Genomic DNA, 15,398 nt, shown 5'->3' on the forward strand with positions numbered 1-15,398 from the left:
CACAAATGAAATGAATACTGTTTCAAACTCTAATTAATTATAGCGCGAGGGAGCAAAGTAAAAGAAGAAAATGTGAGGAGCGAGCGTCTTTCACGATCGTGCGGACCAGAAGCAACCACAGGATCCAAACGTGTGCCACGTGTCGGAATCTGGTGACCCATAAACCCATCCAATTGCGTGGAACCGGTCTTTAGGTGCCTTATGATCCACCTATTATATCCGGTGCCCTTCCCTGCAATCACCGATAGCTCCGGTGACACTGACACACGGTCAATGTTATAAACTCTTGGGGTTTAAGCCATAGCTTTGGTGGTTTTGGTTTTCACAGGGTTTTACTTTTAGCGATTCACAACGACACATTATCATAATCCGTTTGAGATTCACAATTCAGATTTCAGATTTAGAATGAGAGAACAATACAATTTCCAAAATGGCCACCCTCTCAAACCATCATTTCCTGCATAACTGAGATTCTTTTTTCCTTTTCTGGGGTGGAATCATTTTTACTCTGAATTCTATCTCACAATTCCTCATCTCGAAATTCCGAAAATTTGCCGAAATTTCCATTCTTTGGGAGTAAAAGTTTCGTCTTTGAACGACAATCTGTGCTAAGAGGTGATCATTGTTGAGCTTTGGGAGTAAAAGTTTCTGTCTCGAAAATATGCCGTGTTTTTTTTTCCCTTCTGAACTATATCGAGTTTATCCCTGGGTTTGATGTATGATTTTGGTGGTTCTGGAAGATAAAGTTGGAAGTTTGACGTATGATTTTATGTGGGGACTGTGTTGTGGTTCTGAGACATGAATTTTCAGTTCCTAACGACCAGAGTTTCCTCTGATATTTTCATTATTCATGAGTTGTTTTTATGTCGTGTTTCCCTTTCATTAGTTCGAGCTTGTGATGATTTGATCTCCTTTTTGGGATGCACGTGATGGCTTTTGGTTGTTAAATTGGTTGTTTTCTGACGTCGATCTTCTTCCGTGATTTTAGATCTCTTTTGGTCTGAATTTAGTTTAGTTCTCTTCTTGCGAACGTGTCTGGAGTATAGCCTCATTTTGAAATCCCTTTCTTGGTGTGTGCTCTCGTTTAACTTTTATGTCTCAATTTTTTTCTTCCATCCTCTGTTTTTTCATTTCACGTTTGAACTTTTCAAAAATGATGCTTCGTGGGATTTATTTTGCAAATTGTATCTTACTCCCAGCTTACTTATTGTATCTTCATCTGAATCTATTTTCACTGTTTACTTCTCTGTGCAAAGGTTTTTGTTTTTTTAGTTTTAGGCACCTATTTTCCCATTTGGTAATATTAATATCCATGTATACATATATGTACATATCTAATCAACGGCCTTTATCGTCAAAATATTTGATACATACTAGTTGGAGTTTGTTGCATGACAATTTTTTAACCGTGAAAGATTGAATTTGTAAGTTGAAAAATACACTTGTTTTCTTCTGAAATATTGATATGTTCCTGGCTTCCATTGGTTTGATATACTAGTAATTATTAAAAACTTTGGGATGGAAAGATGTATGTGAGTCTTTTATACTAGTAATTATGTGATATACTTTACTGTCAGGCTTTCCAATCGAAACCGGTGGGGTCAAACCATCCAGAATTCAAGTTTATTTATGAGTATTGGATTACTGATGTTCCATGTTCAATCAATCCTTATATTGGCATGGTTCCTGAGATATGGTGTTGCAGAAGAGGTTAGACTATAGCTTTTATGGCTATCAGGTGCCAACCAAGCGCCGAGCTACCCGATTAGCTAAGGTAAATAAGTTTACTTCTCATTTGGGGCTAATTAATAGAATTATCTATTTAGTTACTGGGTTGAAACCAATCCTTGTATTATTTTTTAAATATTTCCTAGAGGAGGGTTACATTTCAAAGAAGGTTGGAAGACAATCAGATGTGTGCATTTGACTTATTGGCCACTGTAGCTGACAATTTATTGCAAGAGAAACAGAATCCAACCACATCCAGTGATAGATCATCGGAAAAGGATGGGGATGGATTTCCTAAAGAGGAACGCCAGGATGCAAATAAACCATTCAAAACTGAGCTTTCTGATGAAGCAAGTTGTGACAGAAAATGTCAGCTTGAATTTGTTAAAGAAGGAAGCTCAAATGCAAATAGTTTCAAAGTTGAGCTTTCGGATGAAGGAAGTAGTGACAGAAAATGTTTCTCTAATATTTCTTCACAAGTCTACAATCAAAATTGTTGTTCGAAGGAACTCCCCGAACATGAAATTGATGGCCATTTATGCATTGCTTCTATAGTAACAAGTTCTAGTTGCTCAGAGAAGATTGTTGCTGAGACACTGGTGGATGGAAAAGGCCACAATGGGATGGAAAAATTAGCTAGCAAAGTTGAATTAGGTTCCTGTGGATATCTAGAGAGTAGGGGTTGCAAGTTAGATGGTGATGTTAGTAAAGTAAAAGACGATAAGTTTGGGAAGGTTCCCATTGATACTGGGACTGGGTTGTGCTGTTTTGAGGATACCTTGGATGAAAAACCTCTAGCACTGATCAGTTCATGTGGCAATGCCAAGATGTCCGGGTATGATGACAGCATGCCTCAGAGCTCATGGTCCAAAGGTTGTGACAATGTACTGGTAGATAGTAGAGATGATGACGAAAACTTTTCTGGGTGTGCTCACCCCAGTACCAAAATAAAGTCCTTTAGGCCAATTACTTGTATAGATGATAGAAAAACAAAGAAAAGATTGGCTTCTAAACATCATAAAGTTTCTCAAGAATCCAAGCATGATATACTATCTAACAGTGGTGAGTTCATGCTTATCATATGAAATTTCCGGCTTTCTTGTTTCTTCACTCATTATGCTTCTTTGCTTGTTCACTAATCTGTTTGTCAATTGAAAACATGTTAGTTTTGGATGGAAATTTGAAGTCAGTTTACAGCAGTAGGAAGAACTATTATAAAAGCCAAAGATCTCAAATGAATATTCCTTTCAAAAAGAGGAAGCTTTTTAACTGCAGCTCTGATACAAATTCTAACGGATATATCAGAAGTGATGACACTTGTTATTCACCCAAGAATGACACGAACCAAAGTGTTTCTTGTTCATCTTCTGGAATGAGCCAAGGTTTTACTCTAAATGACTTCCTTCCATTAAAATTGATTTTATGGACCACCTGATTCAATTGTTTCTGGAACCAGTTGCTAAATAAATTTCAAATCTTTGATGCATGTTATCAGTTTGGCAAGTGCACCAAATATCCAAGTAGTAAAACTCAGAAGTCCGAGTGTCGATTTCCATAATTATAAATAATAGAGAGCAAGAGAATTAATTAGAGAATTCAATAAAATGAGAATGTTAGGACCTAGCATGCCTTGTTTGCCTAGGATGTATTATTTTTGAATTTTTCTTTATCAATTAGGTGAATTTATCCTACTCACATCTATTCGATTACTTGCCTCTGATGCCTTACGATGACAAGCCTATTATACCTACTTATCTCCCAAATGCCTTTGCAAAGATTGAATAGATAAAACCCATGAAGCTTTGGTTTTAGATGTGTGCTTTAATGCATAGGCATAAAGTTATCATCCTATATCTAGCAATGATTTCATTATGATATCTTTTCTTTTTAGTTCTATTAAAAGTTATCCTCTGTCGAGCGCCTAACCCCTAAAACTGATGCATGCATATTTTCTTTATATTTTTATAAGAGTTACCCTCTGTCGAGCATCTAACCCCTAATATAATGTAAAGATGAGTAATGCATGAAAATATTTACTTTTACTTTACTTTGTACCCCATTGCCCGGAGGCTCTTCGCTATGCGAAGGTATGGGGGAGGGATGTTGTACGCAGCCTTACCCTTGCATATGCAAAGAGGCTGTTTCCGGATTCGAACCCATGACCAACAAGTCACCAAGGCACAACTTTACCGCTGCACCAGGGCTCGCCCTCTAATGCATGAAAATATAAATAAGAAAAAACAATAGGATATAAAACACCTGTGCATTGATAAATATGGAGTACATCATACATCTCTTTGACTTTTTAGGTCTGTCAAACCCTAACTAGGGGTTTAGGCTCTCATGGCCATGAGGACCTTACACTGAAATAGGGGTACAAGAATTGGTAAAGGAGAAGGGATGGAAAAAGGAATAGAGAAAATGATGAGAAAGAAGAGAGGATTCCCTAGGGGAGAGTTCTCAGCTTTAGGTAGGTATGAGAGTGTTCTGAGACTCAGTCTGTCCTTTCTCCTTGGCTCGACTCTTTTTTTATAGTTGCTGAAGTGGATTTGGACCTTCGTACTCGCGCTTAGCACGCTCTGCTCGCTCAGCGCAGGTGCATGTTTTCGCGCTTAGCGAGTGCTGTGTGCTTAGCGCAAGTGCTTGCTTGCGCACTTAGCGCGGGCAGCGCGCTGAGCGCGCCTTGGGCTGAGCCTGAGGCTAAATCCTCAATTTTTCTCTTCATAATTTTTGTAGCTTTTTGCTTTTAATCCCTCTAGTTTTTATATCTACAAGCCATAATTTGGAAAAACATCAATTCCTAACAATTAAGCACAAATAACTGTTAAATAATTATTTTTAAAACAATTTCACTTTATTTTTCATTATCAAAAGCACATTTATTTAGCAGTTATCAATGCAGATCATGGAACATCATCCTTGGGACACTCTGCATTACGATCTAGAGATTCTTACGGTATGGGAAGATTGAGGGAATGATTCTTTATGTACTCTTTGATTTGACTGATGTCTTCAAAGGGGTTCTTACATGGAGATGTCTTTCTTTTATCCAGTGAAGCTTAGGATCAAATCATTTAGAGTGCCCGAGCTTTTTATCGAGATTCCAGAAACTGCAACCGTTGGGTCCTTGAAGGTATGATAAAATTCTATTCTGCCATACACACAAGCATCCTCTCCCATATTCAGATGTTAATGATGGGTGGCGTCTGTTTCTGTATCTGTGAGTTCGTGGCATGCTGCATCATGTGGTGTGATCATTATTGCATATTTCACATAAGTCGTTTGCTCTGCAGAGGACAGTGATGGAGGCAGTGACTGCTGTACTTGGAGGCGGATTGCGTGTGGGTGTGATTCTCCATGGAAAGAAGGTTAGAGATGACAGTAAAACTCTACTTCAGACTGGAATTTCTCATGATAACCACCTGGATGCTTTGGGCTTCGCCTTGGAGCCTAATTGTTCACGAAACCGACCATCTGCATGTGCTACAACAGATTCTCTCCACATTCCTAGTGCAGATATGCCTCAGCCTTTAATAGGGTAATGTTCAACTTTCAATTGAGTGCATTAACGCGTTACTTGGATTAATGCTTTGGGTTTCACTGCCTCTGCATTTTTGTTGACATTTCTCTTTTCCTTGGAGATGTTTTGTTTTTATGGAAATGTTACTTGCAAATAAGAATTTCCTCACATAACTCCATCCGTCAATTAACAACTTTCCTTTCTCTCTCCTTGTTTCTTTATCAAAATTGATGGCCCACTTCACTTTATATGAATTATGTGAGTGAGTTGCAGAATATGTATCTAACATAACTCATTTGGTCATTTTCATATACTGCATTAAATGTCTTTTTTCTATAATTGGCATTCCAGTTTTTATCTAAAAAGGATCATTAATATTCAGGTACCCTTCAAGTCCTGCTGTAATTCATCAGAGGATTCAGGGCTTTTCTAACATGTTAGCCAAGCATCAAGCAACCAGTTCAGGTAACCTTGTTGAAAGTGATCATGATTCAGCACCTTCTCCTATCAACACATCCGGTGAAAAATATTTGTCAGATTCAAAAGAACTAATTACTGTTCCTGAAATGGGTATGGAGGCACTAGCTGTGCTACCTGTGCATCAGAAGTCAAAACGAACTGAGATCGCACAGCGCCGAATTCGTAGGCCTTTTTCTGTTACTGAAGTGGAAGCACTGGTTCAAGCAGTTGAGAAACTTGGAACTGGAAGGTAAGATTTACTTTGGCCTTTGTTTGACCCAACTTAATGACTGAAAGTCATAGTATTGGGTCAGTTTCGTGCATGGCTCAAAAAGTACGTGTATGACCTTGTCTTTAGCTTTTGGCTTTCGATCGTGTTTTTGCCTTACTTGAGTATTGGGAGATTTATTTATTTTGCATTTCCTTTTTGACAATCCCTTTATATAGTTTCCTTTTGGGTGTGGAAATCAGGTGGCGCGATGTTAAACTTCGTGCATTTGACAATGCAAAGCATCGGACATACGTGGATTTGAAGGTAAAACCTTTTGTGACCCATATGCATAAGCATAGTATTGGATATTATTCTTGCAAAAGAACGTGGCTGTCACACCTCAGGTTGTTGGGTGGCACGCTTGCTTCTTCAATTCATCGTCCATTAACTTTAATTTAAAACCAATTAGTAGTTGTTTCAAGGCAAGTAATTGCTTGCATATTAGGTAAACTATTTATTGCTTCATTAATGATCTAATGATCTCTTGCTTTGGTTCCAATATTAACCGGCCATACACGACATCCAAGAGGATATATCTACTTGATACAGAATTTGATCTATGAAAATTTAATTATCATACTTTATATATCCTTTTTTGTTGTTGTAAAGAAAGATAGTGATTGGATCCTAAAGAAAAGAACAAGGTCACTTTCATTAGTATAGAAAAAAGGCATGAGCATATATGATTTGGGTATGGAATAGTGCAGGATAAATGGAAAACACTGGTGCACACAGCAAGAATATCAGCTCAGCAAAGGAGGGGAGAGCCTGTTCCCCAAGAACTTTTGGACAGGGTCCTAACTGCTCACGCATATTGGTCCCAGCAACAGACTAAGCAACAGCTTAAGCACCACTCAACAAAACCTTGCCTTCTCCTTTAGTAAGGACTTGACACCACCACGTGCCTTCATAGATGGCTTGTTAAAAGTGTCATTTATCATTTTTTTCTTCCTGTATTTATGACAAAGTGTGTTTATCACTTTGATTTTCAGTACTATGTCACACTTTATCTATCATGTTAAAATTAGAACAAGGTGATGCCTATAGAGAATTTGCGTCACAAGTTGGTTGTTAACTCTAAAGTCAAGGTTCGGTGTGTAACTGGAGAGGAGGGGCACGTGTTGATGATAGAAGTTTATCTGCAAATTCAATTATGGACCCACAGGAGCTAATAATGTTAATGAGTGTAGCTAGAGCTTATCCATGAGCTAATCGCTGTATAAGTCTAAATGATAATATTAAATGAATAATAGTAATACACATATTGGCATACTTAAAGTAGTTGAGATAAGAAATTTTACTTTCTTTTAACAGTTGCATTTTTCATTCTCTTAATTTAGTCATGTCTCAAATTTTTTTAACCAATTAAGCTCTTTATTTTAAAATCAAGTGAATTTGGTCCTTCTATTAGTTTTTCTATCTAAAATCTTCAAATTCTGATTTTACATAAAAATGTTTGAATTTCTTCTTTTTTTTTCCGGTGAATTTGATGTTTGAGTTAGTGAATTTTGAGTAAGAGGTTTAAAACATTTCAAACCGTAAAGATTTTGATTATAAAATAAAAATGAGGGGTTTAGAAAAGAAAAATTCACACAGACCAAATTAATTTTAATTTAAATAAGTCGAGCAAAGAGGGTAGCGTGGTCACCTCCACTTGATGGTATGATCAAAATTAATGTTGACAACAACTCTTTGAAAAATCTGGATGCTTCTGGATATGGTAGTATTCTGGCTATGATCAAAATGTTTTTTTTTTTTTCCTATAACCTACTTTGAGACAAACCGAGTTTGGTTTATATATTTAAAATAGAAACATAAAGTAAAAATATATACCTTTGATTGATATTGTCCAAACAAAATTTATTTTATCCATTATCAACATGTTTGTGGAAAAAAAACTAAAACATTAGTCTCGTTATAATAAAATTTATTTTTTTAATAATATTTAAGTTAACAAGCTATTTTCTATTTTAATACACACGTGCACTATGGTAGGTAGGAGTGTGTTTTTTGTTGGAAGGAGAAAGGAGCATAATCTAGTGAGGAAGAGGGGCAACATCAACATTTGACCTCCTCCGACGTTGAAGGAGATATTTGATTCTTGAAAGTGCAAGCAGCAGCTAGCAAGGGAATTAAGTTAGTTAGTAAATCCGTCAACCATGAACTATGGCCGAAAGACATGACATGTGTTAAACGAATTAGCTAGCCGGTGGCCGGTGGCCGGTGGCCGGTGGCAATGTTGCGACTTGCGGCTTGCTAGCTTCTTCAACATATTAATTCAGTTCCCAGCTCGATCAGTATTCAGTCAGTCCACATTTGAAGTCGCAATGATTATTCTGACCCTCCCTTCCTCCCACTGGTGCATCTACCAAAAAAATAAATCCTAGCCTATCAAAGTGTTACAGAAAAATGTGATTATAGCTTATTAATTTTTTGAAGTTGTCTCTAATTTGCAGATTCAATGATGAATGCTACTAATGATGAAGAGTCTTGCTTGGACAAGAGTGTCCTGAGCTACATAAAGCAAATGCTGATGGAAGACGACACCGAGGAGAGGTACAGTATGTTCCATGATTCCTTAGCCCTCCAACACACTGAGAGATCATTTTTGGAGGCTATCAATCACAACTATCCTTCTCCTTCTTATTCTTCTTCCACACACTATCATCTTGACAACTACCCCAGCGTGGACAGCCCTGAGCCATGTCTCTCTGCTTGCTCCGCTGATAACATTACTTTTAGCGCTTCCAGTAGTTGCGCTAGTAACAATACTACCAGCTCCTCTGAGTTTCCCTTGAGAAGCCTTTACCCTCTACTTCCTGACACTACTGATGAATTTGTTTTCCACTCAAATTCAACCCAATCTACCATCAATACTCCCTTTGGATTCTTCGACAATCCCCTCGCTGAAATTTTTGAGAGACGTGTAGACCTAGGTACTCTGTTCCTTCCTGCCAACACACCTTTTTCCTCTTCTTTCACAAAGGTTCCTCATGTTGTAATTAAGACAGAAGCAGAAGAAGGAGATCATTTTCTGACAGGAAGGAAACAAAGGGAGCGGGAAGAGTATGAAGCTGCAGATGGGAGAAGCAGGAAGCAATCAGCAGCACATATGGACGAGAGTGAGCTATCCGAATTGTTTGATAAAGTGGTTCTAGGCACTGACTTAAGAAAACGGGTACCTCCTAACACAACCCATAAAACAACAATATTAACAAACATGTTGTATGGTGGAGATGTCTGGGAAAATGATGACCAAGTTGTGGATCTGAGGACACTGTTGATGCTATGTGCACAAGCCATTGCTTCTGATAATCCTTCATCTGCTAAGCAGTTGGTAAAACAGATTATGCAGCATTCTTCTCCAACATGCAATGAGACTCAGAGGCTTGCACATTACTTTGGAAATGCACTTGAAGCACGCTTGGATGGAACAGGCTACAAGGTTTGTAGTGCTCTATCATCCAAAAGAACCTCTGCCAAAGACATGATAAAAGCTTACCATGTATACGCTTCAGTGTGCCCCTTTGAAAAGCTAGCAATCATTTTTGCCAACAATTCAATTTGGAATCCAAGTGTGGATGCAAAAGCAATTCACATCATAGACTTTGGCATCCGCTATGGCTTCAAATGGCCTGCACTTATCAGCCGTCTATCAAGACGTTCTGGTGGGCCACCCAAGCTACGAATCACGGGGATAGATGTGCCACAACCTGGTTTAAGGCCACAAGAGAGGGTGCTCGAGACAGGGCGTAGACTTGCAAATTTTTGCAAGCGTTTCAATGTTCCATTTGAGTTCAATGCTATTGCACAGAGATGGGACACCATCAGAGTTGAAGACCTCAAGATAGAGCCAAACGAATTTGTAGCTGTGAACTGCTTGTTTCAGTTTGAGCATCTGCTTGACGAGACAGTGGTGTTGAATAATTCCAGGGATGCTGTTCTGAGGTTGATTAAGAATGCAAATCCAGACATATTTGTGCATGGCATTGTCAACGGATCCTATGATGTACCATTCTTTGTGTCACGGTTCCGGGAGGCTCTCTTTCATTACACTGCATTGTTTGACATGCTTGACACCAACGTTGCTCGTCAAGATCCCATGAGGTTGATGTTTGAGAAGGAGTTGTTTGGACGGGAGATAGTGAACATCATAGCTTGCGAAGGTTTTGAGAGGGTTGAGAGACCACAAACATACAAGCAATGGCAGCTTCGGAACATGAGAAATGGGTTTAGGCTGCTTCCTCTGGATCATCGAATCATTGGCAAATTAAAGGATAGGTTGAGAGATGATGCGCACAACAATAATTTCTTGCTTGAGGTTGATGGCGACTGGGTGCTACAAGGTTGGAAGGGTCGAATTCTATATGCTTCCTCTTGTTGGGTACCTGCATAGCATAGGCCTTGAACATTATTTATTCCAGATTACAAAAATCTAGTCTTACACACAACTATTAGTACGTCTCCTTCAATCTCCCTAGCTCATTTGTTGTTTTTTATGATAAGGAAAAACCAAAGTTATAGTTAGTTTCTTTCAATGTGTAGTTTGTTTAGTACTTACATATCTAACAAATTCAGCAAATACAATTGAGAGCCGCAAAGAATATCGTTAATGTCGGTACATTCTGAACAAATAAATAACAGAGTTATTAATGAACTTACCTCAATAACACACATAATACTGATCTTGACCAACATGTCCTTAGCAGTGCTGGTTCTCCACATCCGCGATATACGCAACCGCTTGAAAAGGAAATTTATACAGAACTAGACCTAAGAGCATTAAATCTTGTCTATGATTAAGTAGAATTTTTTTTTATCAATACGTATGAGTGAGTTTACAAAACTCACACACTTTGCTTATCTAACCTATTTAGATCCCCATAATTGATTGAGTTAAAGAATCACTGTTAGGAAAAAAAAAATCTCAACCTTTCAATATTCCAAGATGACGATGGGTAGCTTAATTCCTTTTAATAAAGATTGAGTTTGACAAAAATGTTTATTACTAATTTTATGTGTAAAATTATAGATAAGATATACTATAAGAAGAAAATTAAACAAGCATTAATTCAATATTTTATTTTTTTTATTCTTTTTCTTTTATTAATTTTAAAATAAAATATTTTAATTATAAATTATGTTCAACAATCAATGTTGTAATAAAATATTATTAACATTTAATAATCAATATTACAAGTACATATAAAAAATTTATATTGATTTTTTAATATTTTATATTCTGTTAAAAATACTTTTGTAATTAAAAGAAGTCTTTGTTATGTACTCTCTTGTCTGTTTTTATAAGAAACAAATAATAGTTTAAATATATTATCATTTGTTTATAAGAACGGAAAGAAGTATTTTTATATTTATATATCTTAAAATTTTAATTAATGTGATTATTACTAATAGTTATCCTCAACCTCAAGTCAAATAAGTTTTACTGATCTTTATCAATGTCATCACGTGAACCACGGATTTTAAAAGTTACGAAGTGGAAAGGGACGTGGCAAAGTGAGGTACACTGCTTAGCGGTCCTACACAATCAATTTATTAAATAAGCCTTTTGTGACTAATATTTATTTGAAATTTAATAAAAAAAATTAGCACCTGCAGAATGACTTAGATAATTTACCTAATTTAAGAACTATTTTGAAAAATAAAAGTAATAGTTTAGAAATAAGATTGATGATTTATTTGACATGCTGGAATCGTTTGTTTGTAAATCTGCAGCGTTGAATTTGGAGTTGCATCGAGTTATATAATTTCAGAGATCTCAACCACCTCCTGCCGTGCTACTGCTCCTTCCTTGCTTTGGTATGCAAACTTTTTCAATTTTATTTCATCCACACACTCCATGGCTTTAATTTAATAATTTTAGATTCCCAAAAACCTGTTTTCCTCTTCTTAAACAACAATTTTGGTATGAAATCGTTAATATAATATATGCATACATACCCCAAGAATGAATTCTTATTATTCCTCCTTGTAAGATGGATAAGAGTCTCCTCCATCAATATTAGTAAAGAAGATGAGAGTGATGTCTCCGCTGTCCTTGGCTACATTAAACAAATGCTCATGGAAGACAACACAGAGGAGAACTACAGTATGTTCCATGATTCCTTAGCTCTCCAAGACACCCAGAGATCATTTTATGAGGTTATCACTCACAATCACAACTACCCTTCTTCTTCCACCCACCATCATGTTCACAACTACCTCAGCGTGGAGAGCCCTGACCAAAGTCTCTCTTGGTAACTCCAGTCATAATAATAATAATAATAATAGCAGTAGTACTCTTAGTTGCAGCACTAGCAGCTCCGCTGAGTCTCAGTGGAGAAACCTTGACCATATTCCTGATAGCTTTGTTTTCCACTCTAATTCAACCACCAACATGAATACTGGATTTGGATTCTTCAACGATTCCCTGCAGGCTGGGTTTCTTGATTCTACATTTCTACAGAAATTCCAGAGAGGTGTAGACCAAGGTACCCAGTTCCTTCCTAAACATACTCCATTCATTATTGCCCCTTCTTTCACAAAGGCTCCTCATCTGGTAATTAAGACAGAAGCAGAAGAAGGAGACCATTTTCGGACCGTGTCAGGAGGAAGGAAAATTCGGGAGCGGGAAGAGAATGAAGCAGATGAGAGAAGCAGGAAGCAATCAGCACCATACATGGATGACAGTGAGCAGTCTGAATTATTTGATAAAGTACTCATAGGCACTGGCTTAGGAAAAGGGGTGCCTCCTAACACAACCCATGAAACAATATTAACAAATATGTTTGGTGGAGATGTTAGGAAAAGTGATGGGGAAGTTGTGGATCTTAGGACACTGCTGATGCTATGTGCACAAGCTGTTGCTTCTGCTAGTAGTCCTTCATTTGCTAAGCAATTAGTAAAGCAAATTAAGCAGAATTCTTCTCCAATCGGGGATGAGACTCAAATGCTTGCACATTACTTTGGAAACGCCCTTGAAGCACGTTTGGATGGAACAGGCTACCAGGTTTATAGTGTTCTATCCTCCAAAAGAACTTTTGTCAAAGACATGATAAAAGCTTACCATGTATATGCTTCAGTGTGCCCATTTGAAAAGATAGCAGTCATGTTTGCCAACAATTATATTAGGAATCTAACCGAGGAAGCTGAAACAATTCACATCATAGAGTTTGGTATCCGCTATGGCTTCAAGGGGCCTGGACTTGTCGGCCATCTATCAAGACGTGCTGGTGGACCACCCAAGCTTCGAATCACGGGGATAGATTTGCCACAACCTGGTTTAAGGCCACGACAGAGGGTGCTCGAGACAGGGCGTAGGCTCGCAAATTATTGCAAGCGTTTCAATGTTCCATTTGAGTTCAATGCTATGGCACAGAGATGGGACACCATCAAAGTGGACGACCTCAAGATACAAAGGAATGAATTTGTGGCTGTGAACTGCATGTTTCAGTTTGAGCATCTGCTAGACGAGACTGTGGTGTTGAATAATCCCAGGGATGCTGTTTTGAGATTGATTAAGAATGCAAATCCTGACATATTTGTGCATGGCATTGTCAACGGATCCTATGATGTACCATTCTTTGTGTCATGGTTCCGGGAGGCTCTCTTTCATTACACTGCATTGTTTGACATGCTTGACACCAACGTTGCTCGCAAGATCCCATGAGGTTGATGTTTGAGAAGGAGTTGTTTGGACGGGAGATAGTGAACATCATAGCTTGTGAAGGTTTTGAGAGGGTTGAGAGAGCACAAACATACAAGCAATGGCAGCTTCGGAACATGAGAAATGGGTTTAGAACGCTTCCTCTGAATCATCGAATCATTGACAATTAAAGGGTAGGTTGAGAGATGATGCGTACAACAATAATTTCTTGCTTGAGGTGGATGGCGACTGGGTGCTACAAGGTTGGAAGGGTCGAATTCTATATGCTTCCTCTTGTTGGGTACCTGCATAGCATAGGCCTTGAACATTATTTATTCCAAATTACAAAAATCTAGTCCTACACACAACTATTAGTACGTCTCCTTCAATCTCCCTAGCTCATTTGTTGTTTTTTACGATAAGAAAAAACCAAAGTGATAGTTAGTTTCTTTCTATGTGTAGTTTGTTTAGTACTTACATATCTAACTGACAGCCCTAAACTTAATGTCAGTACATTATTAACAGATATATACCACAAACAACAAAGAACAAATAATGAACTTATATACCTCAATTAGACACTACTTTTTTCCTGGATGTGACTTTTGGCTAACATATCCTTAGCAGTGCTGGTTCTCCACATCCACGACATAGGCAACCGCTTGAAAAAGGAATATATGCAGAAGTAGACCTCAGAGCATTAAATCTTATCTTTGATTTAACTGAAGTTAAAGAATCAGTCTTTCTGTCTAGAGAAAAAAGCTCAACCTTTCAATCTACCAAGATGGAAATGCTTAGCTTCATTCCTTTTTTATCTAAGAAAATTAAAAAAAAAAATACAGTACAGTTTTGCACCTAAACTAAGGATTTCATGAAATCGCTGTTAACCATGATGAATAAGTTAACGATTTTAGTCTAGTCTATAGTTAAAAAAAGAAAGATTAAATGGCATAAACAATATTGAAGGGAATGAATTCTAAAAGTGATATTAGAAGGGATAAACTATAATTTGATCAAGTATCGTAGGTACACGTTCGTGCAAGTTTTCTCTCTGTTTTGTTCAAGAAAAACTGAAAGAGGGCCCAACGCTCAAAACAACTAACGCCTAATAACAGTTCTAGCATCATCCTCTATGGTCTTCGTAGCTTCATCCTCTATGGTCTTCATGCGCTGATCTAAAAGGATAAGCCAAACTTGGCAAGTGAATTAGCTAACCTCTTTCCAAACATTGGAGCATCACCGTGTTAACTAGTTTGCAAGTGTACTAAATTTTATAACAAATAGTAAAGTACTCAAAAGTTCGAGTATGAATCCAGAGGAACTTTAATTGTACTTAGATTAATGTAAACTCAATTTACAAACAAGAGATAATAAATTTAAAATAAGAGATAAGATAAAGATTTAAAGATAAAAATAGAAGATAGAAAAAATAAAACATGTAAATTAAAAAACGATAAAGATAAAGATAAAAATAAAAGAGAAAAAAAAAGTAAAAGATTTAAAAAACAAAAATATTAAGATAAAGATAAAGAAAGATAAATTCATAGTGATAATGTTGAGACCTAGTCTGTCTTATTTGTCTAAGGTATATTATTTTATATTTTTCTCTAACAATTTGGTGATTTTTTTACTACCCACATCTATTGGAATATGTCTCACGGTGATAAGCCTATTTTACCCATCAATCTCCCGAATGTTTTTGCAAAGACTCAATAGATAAAATGCATGAAGTTTTAATTTTAGATGTTTGCTTTGATGCATGTGCATAATGCAAT

General features: G+C 37.1%; 2 protein-coding genes and 1 pseudogene across 8 annotated transcripts; all 3 read left to right on the forward strand.

Moving 5' to 3' along the window:
* The first annotated feature begins 289 nt into the window (after positions 1-289).
* Positions 290-7,256, forward strand: LOC100792533 (telomere repeat-binding protein 1). 5 transcript variants are annotated; one of them, XM_041008533.1, is made up of 12 exons: positions 290-615; positions 1,578-1,774; positions 1,875-2,790; positions 2,895-3,110; positions 4,631-4,684; positions 4,782-4,861; positions 5,022-5,266; positions 5,631-5,713; positions 5,786-5,957; positions 6,179-6,242; positions 6,686-6,858; positions 6,971-7,256. In XM_041008533.1, the coding sequence occupies exons 2-12, from the start codon at positions 1,694-1,696 to the stop codon at positions 7,014-7,016; spliced, it is 2,130 nt and encodes a 709-aa protein (XP_040864467.1). In that variant the 5' UTR covers positions 290-615; positions 1,578-1,693; the 3' UTR covers positions 7,017-7,256. The 5 variants fall into 5 exon arrangements, 4 of the variants coding, with proteins under 4 accessions (XP_040864467.1, XP_040864466.1, XP_006595030.1 ...); XR_005888030.1 differs by having other exon boundaries at positions 5,631-5,957; positions 6,681-6,858; XM_041008532.1 differs by having other exon boundaries at positions 291-615; positions 5,631-5,957.
* A 692-nt stretch (positions 7,257-7,948) lies between these two features.
* LOC100793066 (scarecrow-like protein 14) lies at positions 7,949-11,981 on the forward strand. 3 transcript variants are annotated; one of them, XR_005888032.1, is made up of 3 exons: positions 7,949-8,337; positions 8,435-10,435; positions 11,715-11,981. XR_005888032.1 is itself a non-coding variant. In XM_041008537.1 (2 exons), the coding sequence occupies exon 2, from the start codon at positions 8,440-8,442 to the stop codon at positions 10,372-10,374; it is 1,935 nt and encodes a 644-aa protein (XP_040864471.1). In that variant the 5' UTR covers positions 7,949-8,337; positions 8,435-8,439; the 3' UTR covers positions 10,375-10,632. The 3 variants fall into 3 exon arrangements, 1 of the variants encoding a protein (XP_040864471.1); XR_005888031.1 differs by having other exon boundaries at positions 7,949-10,435; XM_041008537.1 differs by lacking the exon at positions 11,715-11,981 and having other exon boundaries at positions 8,435-10,632.
* Positions 11,982-12,135: 154 nt separating this feature from the next.
* LOC100793591 (scarecrow-like protein 14) lies at positions 12,136-14,078 on the forward strand (annotated as a pseudogene).
* The last annotated feature ends 1,320 nt before the right edge of the window (positions 14,079-15,398 follow it).

The sequence above is a fragment of the Glycine max genome, chromosome 13, assembly GCF_000004515.6.
Source record: "Glycine max cultivar Williams 82 chromosome 13, Glycine_max_v4.0, whole genome shotgun sequence".
Taxonomy (NCBI): domain Eukaryota; kingdom Viridiplantae; phylum Streptophyta; class Magnoliopsida; order Fabales; family Fabaceae; genus Glycine; species Glycine max.